The sequence below is a fragment of the Pleurodeles waltl genome, chromosome 4_2 (genome assembly GCF_031143425.1).
Source record: "Pleurodeles waltl isolate 20211129_DDA chromosome 4_2, aPleWal1.hap1.20221129, whole genome shotgun sequence".
NCBI classification, from domain to species: domain Eukaryota; kingdom Metazoa; phylum Chordata; class Amphibia; order Caudata; family Salamandridae; genus Pleurodeles; species Pleurodeles waltl.
Genome location: NC_090443.1, coordinates 1057467367 through 1057479840, shown reverse-complemented (window position 1 = coordinate 1057479840; position 12474 = coordinate 1057467367). Strand labels below are relative to the sequence as shown.

General features: G+C 46.4%; 1 protein-coding gene across 1 annotated transcript in view; it reads left to right on the top strand.

Moving 5' to 3' along the window:
• The window catches only part of LOC138293751 (glutathione S-transferase P-like), a 160333-nt gene that overhangs the window by 42015 nt on the left and 105844 nt on the right, over positions 1–12474 (top strand). Inside the window, exon 5 of the mRNA XM_069233091.1 lies at positions 10553–10656. Coding sequence (XP_069089192.1) covers positions 10553–10656 — 104 coding nt within the window. The remainder of the gene's footprint in view (positions 1–10552; positions 10657–12474) is intronic.

Here is a 12474-nt window from a genome sequence, read left to right as displayed (position 1 = left end):
CAGGCTGCAAAGAGCACTGTTGTGTGTATAGGATGTCTCACAGACTGCTGATAGAGCCGTTGTGTGCATAGAATGGCTGACAGACTGAGGATAGAGCTGGTGTGTGTATAAAATGGCTGACAGAATTCTGTTATAGCTGTTGTGTGTACAGAATGGCTGACAGACTGAAAAGAGCACAGTTGTGTGTATAGAATGTCTCACAGACTGCAGATAGAGCTGTTGTGTGTATAGAATGGCTGACAGACTGTGGATAGAGCTCTTGCATGCAGAGAATGGCTGACAGACTGTGGATAGAGCACTTCTGTGTATAGAATGGCAGGCAGACTGCAGATAGAGCTGTTGTGTGCATACAATGGCTGACAGACTGAGGATAGAGCTGTTGTGTGCATAGAATGGCTGACAGACTACAGATAGAACTGTTGTGTGCATACAATGGCTGACAGACTGAGGATAGAGCTGTTGTGTATATAGAATGGCTGACAGACTGCTGATAGAGCTGTCGTGTATATAGAATGGCTGACAGACTGCAGATAGAGCTGTTGTGTGCATAGAATGGCTGACAGACCGAGGATAGAGCTGGTGTGTGTATAGAATATTATTTTTTTTCCTCTGAAATCTCTCGATTTGGCCTGTTGGATATTTGCGGTGTAGGCTACTGCCTTCATCTTTTACTCACCATGCCTGTCGCAATACGGTAGCTAGGCTATCTCCTCCTGAGGTTTATCTTGATTTTAAGTACAAACCTGGTGGAAACTGGCCCCACCTCAGCTCACAGTGGGTACTTTATTTTCCACATATAATACAAAGATGTCGCTTATTAATCGGTCATCGAGCATTGTTTTTTGTTTTTTTGGCCTTTTTCTTTCTCTATATGTGGGGAGTTTTCACAGAGTGTCTTTCTCTCATCTGTCTCTTATTCTCTACAGATATTTGTCCAATTTCAGACCTACAGTATATTTCCTTCTCAATTTTGAGGATACACTGACCGCTAGTTTTCTTCAATTTTTGAAACTCCCCGTTTTGTACCACACTACAAACGTCCGTACTGAAATATTCTACTTTTGGTAGGTCTACATTTGCCTGTTTTCCTGCCTCATTTTCGCTTCTTTGTTGTTTCTCTGGTGTTCCACTTTGCAATCTCAGGAATCTTTTATTACATTGCAATTTTGTCTGCGGATTTCTCTCTTAGATGTAGGACGAATTGGTTTGAAATTCAACAGAAGCATTTTTCGGGCAGCATTTGTCCTTACCATAGTTTCTGAGGTAAAATTATTTTTTCTATGGACACTATTGTATCCCACTCTTTGTATTCAGCATGAGTACCACACTTCTATTAGTTCTTTCTTAAATACTAGCAACTATTCCTCACGGGGTGACTTTACATATTTTCCTTCACCATTTTCATTTCTATCTTACCTCTCTTCTGTACCCACCATTCCAGCACAAGGTGGCATGATTATATTGTACAATTATTTACTAATGGTTATATCTCTGTAATAAATCATGTTTGCACACGCAATGGGACTTGCATTATTTGCAGTCTTCCTTTATCCTTTGGGTAATTTTGATCTTGTACTACCCGTTGCATCCACCTAATGGTAGTGATATTACTTGTAAATAGTTCCTATCTGTTTTGTTTCAGCCTTGAAAAAGTCCGATAGGACGAAACACGTGTTGGCTGTTTTCTGTTGTGTCATTTATGGACGTTTATACTTATTGAACACTATTTCCTTTTGCCGTCTTCAAAGGAATAAAATATCTCCGGCAATTTGACTTACATGGACTTGTTATTGACTTTGGAGTGCCCTGGTCTTGCTTTTCTTCCCTTGCATTTTGTATCTACAGCACGTAACATAGGTGGTTCCGCGTGTTCCACTTGTGTTCTTGTGTACTTCTAAAACCCGTGGTGGTTGGGTTTTCGTACCAGGATGGCACCATTTGCACTAATTAACAGATGATATAAGACTTCCAAGTGTTTTCAGATGTGCAACGAGTAGCATCAACCACTACCCTTCTTTTAAGTAAGAATGGCTGACAGGTTGGTGTTAGAGCTGTTGTGTGTACAGAATGGCTGACAGACTGAAAAGAGCACAGTTGTGTGTATAGAATGTCTCACAGACTGCTGTTAGAGCTGTTGTATGTATAGAATGGCTGACAGACTGCGGATGGTGCTGTTGTGTGCATAGAATGGCTGACGGACTGTGGATAGAGCTATTCTGTGTATAGAATGGCTGACAGACTGCTGATAGAGCTGTGTGGGTATATACAATGGCTGACAGACTTCAGATAGAGATGTTGTGTGTATAACATGGCTCACAGACAACTGATAGAGCTGTTGTGTGTATAGAATGGCTGACAGACTACTGATAGATCTGTGTGTGTATAGAATGGCTTACAGACTGCTGATAGAGCTGTGTGTGTATACAATGGATGACAGACAACTGATAGAGCTGTTGTGTGCCTAGAGTGACTGACAGACTGCTGATCGAGCTGTTGTGTGTATACAATAGCTGACAGAGTGCAGATAGAGCTGTTGTGTGTATAGAAAGCTGCAGATAACGCTGCTGTGTGTATAGAAGACCTAATAGATTGCAGATAGAGCTTTTGTGTGTATGGAATGGCTGACAGACTGCTGATAGTACTGTTGTGTGTATAGAATACCTGACACACTTCAGATAGAGCTGTTGTGTGTAGAGAATGACAGACAGACTTCTGAAAGAGCTTTTGTGTGTGTATAAAATAGCTGCCAGACTGTGGATAGAGCGGTTGTGTGCATATAATGGCTGAAAGACTGATGATAGAGCTGTTGTGTGTATCGAATGGCTGCCAGATTGCAGATAGAGCTGTTTTGTGTATACAATGGCTGACAGGTTGAGGATAGAGCTGTTGTATGTATAGAATGCCTGATAGACTGCGGATAGAGCTGTTGTGCGTATAGAATGCCTCACAGACTGCGGATAGAACTGTTGGGTGTATAGAATGGCTGACAGACTGAGGATAGAGCTGTTGTGTGTATAGAATAGCTGACAGACTACGGATAGAGCTGTTGTGTACATAGAATGCCTGACAGACTGCGGATAGAGCTGTTATGTGTATAGAATGCCTCACAGACTGCGGATAGAACTGTTGGGTGTATAGAATGGCTGACAGACTGAGGATAGAGCTGTTGTGTGTATAGAATGGCTGACAGACTGCTGATAGAGCTGTTGTGTGCATTGAATGGCTGACAGACTGCATCTAGAGCAGTTGTATGTATACAATGTCTCACAGACTGCGGATAGAGCTAAGGCGTGTATAAAATGGCTGACAGACTGCAGCTAGAGCTGTTGTGTGTATAGAATGCCTGACAGAATGCATATAGAGCTGTTATGTGTATAGAATGACTGTCAGACTGCGGATATAGCTGTTTTGTGCATAGAATGGCTGACAGAATCCAGCTAGAGCTGTTGTGTGTATAGAATAGCTGACAGACTTCGGATAGAGCTGTCCTGTGTATAGAATGCCTGATAGACTGAGGATAGAGCTGTTGTGTGTATAGAATGGCTGACAGATTGCTGATAGAGCTGTTGTGTGTATACAATGGATGACAGACTGAGGATAGAGCTGTTGTATGTATAGAATAGCTGACAGACTGCGGATAGAGCTGTTGTGTATATGGAATGGTTGACAGACTGCGGATAGAGCAGTTATGTATATAGAATGCCTGACAGACTGCGGATAGAACTGTTGTGTGTGTATAGAATGGCTGACGGACTGCGGATAGAGCTGTTGTGTGTACAGAAAGGGTGACAGACTGCTGATAGAGCTGTTGTGTGTATAGAATGGCTGAGAGACTGTGGAAAGAGCTGTTGCGAGTATGTAATGCCTGACGGACTGTGGATAGAGCTGTTGTGAGTATGTAATGGCTGACGGACTGCAGATAGAGCTGTTGTGAGTATGTGATGGCTGACGGACTGCAGATAGAGCTGTTGTGAGTATGTAATGGCTGACATACTGCAGACAGACCTGATGTTTGTATAGAATATCTGACAAACTGCAGATAGAGCTGTGGTGTGTATAGAATGGCTGACATACTGCAGACAGACCTGTTGTGTGTATAGAATGTCTGACAGACTGCTGATAGAGCTTTTGTGTGTAGAAAATGGATGTCAGACTGTGGATAGAGCTGTTGTGTGTATAGAATGGCTGACAGACTGCAGATAGAGCTGCTGTGTGCATAGAATGGCTGACAGACTGCGGCTCGAGCTGTTGTGAGTATAGAATGGCTGACAGACTGCCGATAGAGCTGTTGTGTGAATAGAATGGCTGACAGACTGCGGATAGAGCTGTTGTCTGCATAGAATGGCTGACAGACTGCTGATAGAGTTGTTTTGTGCATAGAATGGCTGACAGACTGCGAATAGAGCTGTATTGTGTATAGAATGGTTGACAGACTGAGGATAGAGCTGTTGTGTGTATAGAATGGCTGACAGACTGCAGATAGAGCTGTTGTGTGTATACAATGGCGGAAAGACTGAGGATAGAGCTGTTGCATGTATAGAATAGGTGACAGACTGTGGATAGAGCTGTTATGTATATAGAATGCCTGACAGACTGCGGATAGAACTTTTGGGTGTATAGAATGGCTGACATACTGCGGATAGAGCTGTTGTGAGTATGTAATGGCTGACATACTGCAGACAGACCTGGTGTGTGTATAGAATGTCTGACAGACTGCAGATAGAGTTTTTGTGTGTATAGAATGTCTGACAGACTGCAGATAGAGCTTTCATGTGTATAGAATGGCTGAATGACTGCGGATAGAGCTTTTGTGTGTATAGAATAGCTGACAGACTGCGCATAGAGCTTTCGTGTATATAGAATGGCTGACAGACTGCTGATAGAGCTTTTGTGTGTAGAGAATGGCTGACAGACTGTGGATAGAGCTGTTGTGTGTATAGAATGGCTGACAGACTGCAGATAGAGCTGCTGTGTGCATAGAATGGCAGACAGACTGCAGCTCGAGCTGTTGTGTGTATAGAATGGCTGACAAACTGCAGATAGAGCTGTTGTGTGAATAGAATGGCTGACAGACTGCGGATAGAGCTGTTGTCTGCATAGAATGGCTGAAAGACTGCTGATAGAGCTGTTGTGTGCATAGAATGGCTGACAGACTGCAGATAGAGCTGTATTGTGTATAGAATGGTTGACAGACTGAGGATAGAGCCGTTGTGTGTATAGAATGGCTGACAGACTGCAGATAGAGCTGTTGTGTGTATACAATGGCTGACAGACTGAGGATAGAGCTGTTGCATGTATAAAATAGGTGACAGACTGTGGATAGAGCTGTTATGTATATAGAATGCCTGACAGACTGCGGATAGAACTGTTGGGTGTATAGAATGGCTGACATACTGCGGATAGAGCTGTTGTGAGTATGTAATGGCTGACATACTGCAGACAGACCTGGTGTGTGTATAGAATGTCTGACAGACTGCAGATAGAGTTTTTGTGTGTATAGAATGGCTGAATGACTGCGGATAGAGCTTTTGTGTGTATAGAGTGGCTGACAGACTGCGGATAGAGCTTTCCTGTATATAGAATGGCTGACAGACTGCTGATAGAGCTTTTGTGTGTACAGAATGGCTGACAGACTGCGGATAGAGCTTTTGTGTGTATAGAATGGCTGACAGACTGCTGATAGAGCTTTCGTGTGAACAGAATGGCTGACAGACTGCGGATAGAGCTTTTGTGTGTATAGAATGGCTGACAGACTGCTGATAGAGTTGTCTTGTGTATAGAATGGCTGACAGACTGCGGATAGAGCTTTTATGTGTATAGAATGGCTGACAGACTGCTGATAGAGCTTTCGTGTGTACAGAATGGCTGACAGACTGCTGATAGAGCTTTCGTGTGTATAGAATGGCTGACAGACTGCTGATAGAGCTGTCTTGTGTATAGAATGGCTGACAGACTGTGGATAGAGCTTTTGTGTGTATGAATGGCTGACAGACTGCTGATAGAGCTTTTGTGTGTATAGAATGGCTGACAGACTGCCGATAGAGCTGTTGTGTGCATAGAATGGCTGACAAACTGCAGACGGACCTGTTGTGTGCATAGAATGGCTGACAGACTGCAGACAGACCTGTGGTGTGTATACAATGGCTGACAGACTGCTGAAATAGCTGCTGGTGTGTATAACCTGTATGACAGCAGACTGGGCAGAGTGTAGGGATATAGGCCCTCATTATGAACATGGCGGTCCAGACCACCATGCCGGCGGTGGCAGAAATTACCATCACCGGCATGGCGGTCTGGACTGCCATGTTACGAACAGTGGGGAACCGCCACAGGCGGCTCTCCGCCACCGCCAGGCTACCACCGCCAGGCAGCCTGACGATTGTGGAATTCTTCATCTGAGAGGGCAGCGGTGCAAGCAGCGCCGTCCTCCGGATAAAGAACCCTTAATCCGCCAGCCATTCTCTAGTGGTTTCCCCTGCCAGGGAAAGGCTGGTGGAAGGGGTGATCCAGGGCCCCCATGCACAGCCATGTCGCGCAGGTCACTGCCCAATTTTTAGGGCAGTGATTTGCACAACGGGTGCTGCTGCACCCGCTGCACAGCGGCATTGACAACGGCTCCTTGTGGAGCCATCAGTAATGTCCCGGCCCAGCATTCCACTGGGCTGGCTGGTGGAAACACTGTTTCCACCCGCCGGCCCAGCGGAATGTTCATAATACGGCTGGTGTGGTCTCAGGGGGGCTGGCGGTCTATGTTTAGACCGCCAGCATGAACACGGCGGGGTTTCCCGCCGTGTTCATAATGACCCCTATAATGTCTGATGCAGAGCTGATAGGGCTGTCAATCTGTACAAAATGGCATGGATGGCAGCCATAGAGCTGAATGTTTGACTGTCTTTGTTTATGTACGGTGTGGTGTGCTTAAGTCTACAAGTAATGAGCACGGCCAGAGCGGGCAGCACGAGCTATGTCCTCAGTGAGAACATATTGCATTCAGGAAACATAGCGGCTGCCTGTGGAAGACAGAAAACCTATAGAGCCGTTCTAGTCTGAGTTGTGATTCTGGTGCGACGACCAGTATGAATAACTTCTGCAAGATAAGGCCTCTCTAGCATCCCTGTCCATGCAGAAGCTCCAATGTTGTGCATCAGACAGCGCCAGCAGTGGTACATCTGCCTAGTTTCAGACAGGAATGCATGTGGAGTTCAATCTGGGCCTGTTCTGGCTGGGGATAGATGACACATGTGTGAGACTGTGGGGTTTCTATGTATTGTTGTGTAATTCTAATTCTGGAAGGTCGTGAGTCGAGGATACCTGAGTCTGCAGTTGCTGCGTGGCCGGAGAGCTAATGGTGAAATAAACGCACGCGCTGCACTTACCTTGGTCACTCTTTAATAGAGACCTAGATGTATGGGCTGTTGGCGCAGGACCGCGCAGCACATCATCCTGCCGCGCTGCACCAAAGGGAAAGGGCAGGAATGCGCCACATCTATGGCATACAGCGCATGTCTCTACTTAACCCTTACGATGGTGCCGTTTGGATTCCTAGCACCAAAGCAGGCACCCTTGCACCATGGGAAGCTTTTCCTCTTTCTAGGTATTCTGCTGAATGCCTGGCGAGGCCTAAGGTTTGGGCGCATCCCCAGGTTTGCATGGTTTTGTAAATTGGGGGATGCCTCAAAATTCATGAGTGATGCGAGGGAGCACCCACCACAACAGTATGGGTCACCTCTTGTGCAGAGTAAGGCAATGTAACGATTTGCACTGCGTTGCCTCACTCCATATCTACAATGCCACAAAATGCTACACAGGGTGGCTATACGTGGCCTCATATATATGATTTCAAGGTTTTCGCCACCGGTGCGTGACAAAAACTGATGCAGTGGCTGCAGAAGGGGCCCATAAATATGCCCCCCCAGTCCACAACCTGTGACCGTCTGTGGTCTCCGTTCTGAGAGCTCTGCCGAGAAAAATCTGGCAATCTCACAGACCCAACTCATACTGCCTTCGTGGTACTCCCTCACGAGAGCTGCCCTCACACTCCCTCACGAGAGCTGTGAGGGAACGCCTGGTACGATGCTCTCTACTTTGTTTAGCTGTTTCTCTGATCTTTAAAGTTTATTTGTCCTGGATTCCAGAACCCCACCCCCTCTCCGAACATCAGCAGCACAGAGTGACCTCTGACAGATGCTACCTTCTCTGAGTCTGGGAATAACCCTGGTCTCTGGAGCAAGTCTTGCTGCTCATACCAGTCTTGTAAGAGGGGTAGCTGGCCTGCCCCCACCAGTGAGTATCCCCGGCTACATCTCACAGTCTCAGTAAATAGCATCTGTGTTTCGCCCCTCCAGCTAGCTAGGCTGGGGCTTCCTCAAGGCTGTGACTGTATTGCTTCTGCAGTACTTACAACATTGGTTATTGATAGATGGCATTAAAAATATAAAATCTATTTTTTTTCTGTATTTGCGGACACAGACAGTATCACAATAGCTCGCAGCATCCCCTAATTAGTGGCCACTGTGAGTTTGTTGGCCTGTGGATTCTGTGAGGAGCTATTGGTGCGCCGAGTGCAAGTGTCACTTTAATTGGCTGTGAAAAAGCCATTCAGAATGATCTCACCATGGAGGCCAGCGTGGATTGGATGAAAGACAGCCACTCAGAGCTGCTGAAAGGACCTGGTATATCAGCACATTGTTTGGCAAAGTATTTCCCGCTGGGCAGCCAATCAGAGTAGTTCTGGGCAGCCTTCTCCAGACTGGACCATGTTGTGGGCAGTCTGAACAGGAGCCCACAATAAATTATTGGTCATGGAATCTACCTCTTCATTTTATTCCACTTGAAGAATTAATTTTGTCTTTTCTGGAAAACTCAACTGTCCTTAAAAGCAGACTGAAAAAGGTTGTAATCACTGAAACCACTTTAAGACAGAGATGTTTAGTGAGTGATAGTAGTACCAACTGATGGCTCAGATAGTATGCAATGTTTGGGTGCAGAGGTGATACATGTCTCGATGTGTGTGGAATGACTGACATACACCAATAGGTCTGTCTTTGTACATGGAATGGTGGACATTCAGCGATAGGTCTGTCGGTGGGAATGAAATGGCTGTCATACAGAGCTAGAGCTGTTGGTATATATGGAATGGCTGACATACTGCGATAGGGCTGTCGGTATATATGGAATGGCTGACATACAGTGATAGGGCAGTCGGTAGCCGATTTAGAGATAGAGCTGTTGGTATACATGGAATGGCTGAAATACAGCGATAGAGCTGTCGGAATGGCTGACATACAGGGATAGAGCTGTCGGTATTTATGGAATCGCTGACATACAGCGATAGGGCTGTCGGTATATATGGGATGACTGACATAAAGCGATAGAGCTGTCGGTATATATGGAATGGCTGACAAAAAGCAGTAGAGCTGTCGGTATATATGGAATGGCCGACATACAGTGATAGAGCAGTCGGTATATATGGAATGGCTAACATACAGCGATAGAGCAGTAGGTATATATGGAATGGCTAACATAAAGGGATAGAGCTGTTGGTATATATGGAATGGCTGACATATAGTGATAGGACTGTCGTATAAATGGAATGGCTAACATCCAGCGATAGGGCTGTCAGTATATATGGAATGGCTGACATACAGTGATAGAGCTGTCGGTATATATGGAATGGCTGACATACGATAGAGCTGTTGGTATATATGGAATGGCTGACATACAGGGATAGAGCTGTCGGTATATATGGGATGGCTGACATAAAGCGATAGAGCTGTCGGTATATATAGAAGGGCTAACTGACAGTGATAGGGCTGTCGGTATATATGGAATGGCTGACATAGAGCGATAGGGCTGTCGGTATATCTGGAATGGCTGGCATACAGCGATAGGGCTGTTGGTATATATGGAATGGCTGACATACGATAGAGCTGTTGGTATATATGGAGTGGCTAACATACAGGGATAGAGCTGTCGGTATATATGGAATGGCTGACATACGATAGAGCTGTCGGTATATATAGAATGGCTGACATACAGCGATAGAGCTATCGGTATATATGGAATGGCTGGCATACAGCGATAGGGCTGTCGGTATATATCGAATGGCTAACATACAGTGATAGGGCTGTCGGTATATATGGAATGGCTGACATACAGCGATAGAGCTGTCGGTATATATAGAATGGTGGACATACAGAGCTGTTGATATATATGGAATGGCTGACATACAACGATACATGCTGTCAAGTGTGCATGGAATGGCATTAATCTGATGAGTCACTATTGTGTGTAGAAGTTTGTATCCAAATAATTGAACTGACTTCAAAATGCCTAAACTTATATGTTCAAACTATCAACGACCAGAATGTCTTTATCGATGAGAGAAACTTATTTTATTTCTCTTTAATACTAGTGTGATTTCTACTCATCCTCAGTATGGAGAGACAAGGAATCAAAGGGTGCGTGATAAGTTTGTCTACTTTCTTGCTCAACGTATTTCCATTCTTTTCTCTCCTTAATCCCTCTACCCTGTCTCCAACCTCTTGGACAGACCTCTGTGGGAGTAACATGCAGGAAGCTGCCCACATTGATATGGTGACCGACGGTGTGGAGGATGTGAGGGTGAAATACTCCAAGCTCCTCTATGAAAACTACGTAAGTCCTTGACAGTGCTCTGACCTGACCTGAACTGTGCTATGCGGTTCTCTGCTATCGCAGTACTTGTTTGTAGGCCCATACTCTGCTTTACCAGCTAGATGAGCCTATGTTGGTCCAGCTGAGCTAAGGTTCATGGCCCCCTTCTTAAGTTACCAGGCACTTTAGGAGTGTGTAGGATCTAGCACAACTGAGGCCAGCGGGCCCTCATTACTCTGACAGATACTGCGACCCTATGTTGGCTCCAGCTGCACTAAGGTTTTAGGGCCCCTCATTGCTAGAAGCTATAAGATTAGATCTGACCAAAGACTGGCCCTTTTTCTGCACCACCAAAACTATGCCCCTACCTCTCTTTGTGAACTCGAAGCCCCGCACCTCTCTCTCTGTTCTACCAGAACTCTGTGCTCCCTGTGTGAACCCTAAACCCTACACTTTTCTTTGTGAACTCGAAGCCCTGCACCTCTCTCTCTGCTCCACCAGAACTCTGTGCTCCCTATGTGAACCCTACACCTCTCTTTGTGAACTCGAAGCCCTGCACCTCTCTCTCTGGTCCACCAGAACTCTGTGCTCCCTGTGTGAACCCTAAACCCTACACCTCTCTTTGTGAACTCGAAGCCCGCACCTCTCTCTCTGGTCCACCAGAACTCTGTGCTCCCTGTGTGAACCCTAAACCCTACACCTCTCTTTGTGAACTCGAAGCCCCGCACCTCTCTCTCTGGTCCACCAGAACTCTGTGCTCCCTGTGTGAACCCTAAACCCTACACCTCTCTTTGTGAACTCGAAGCCCCGCACCTCTCTCTCTGGTCCACCAGAACTCTGTGCTCCCGGTGTGAACCCTAAACCCTACACCTCTCTTTGTAAACTCGAAGCCCCGCACCTCTCTCTCTTGGTCCACCAGAACTCTGTGCTCCCTGTGTGAACCCTAAACCCTACACCTCTCTTTGTGAACTCGAAGCCCCGCACCTCTCTCTCTTGGTCCACCAGAATTCTGTGCTCCCTGTGTGAACCCTAAACCCTACACCTCTCTTTGTGAACTCGAAGCCCCGCACCTCTCTCTCTGGTCCACCAGAATTCTGTGCTCCCTGTGTGAACCCTAAACCCTACACCTCTCTTTGTGAACTCGAAGCCCCGCACCTCTCTCTCTGGTCCACCAGAATTCTGTGCTCCCTGTGTGAACCCTAACCCCTACACCTCTCTTTGTGAACTCGAAGCCCCGCACCTCTCTCTCTGGTCCACCAGAATTCTGTGCTCCCTGTGTGAACCCTAACCCCTACACCTCTCTTTGTGAACTCGAAGCCCCGCACCTCTCTCTCTGGTCCACCAGAACTCTGTGCTCCCTGTGTGAACTCTAAACCCTACACCTCTCTTTGTGAACTCGAAGCCCTGCACCTCTCGCTCTGCTCCACCAGAACTCTGTGCTCCCTGTGTGAACCCTAAACCCTACACCTCTCTTTGTGAACCCGAAGCCCCTCACCTCTCTCTCTGCTCCACCAGAACTCTGTGCTCCCTATGTGAACCCTAAACCCTACACCTCTCTTTGTGAACTCGAAGCCCCGCACTTCTCTCTCTGCTCCATCAGAACTCTGTGCTCCCTATGTGAACCCTAAACCCTACACCTTTCTTTGTGAACTCGAAGCCCCGCACCTCTCTCTCTGCTCCACCAGAACTCTGTGCTCCCTATGTGAACCCTAAACCCTACACCTCTCTTTGTGAACTCGAAGCCCCGCACCTCTCTCTCTGCTCCACCAGAACTCTGTGTTCTCTATGTGAACTCTAATCCCTCCACCTCTCTTTGTGAACTCGAAGCTCCGCAACTCT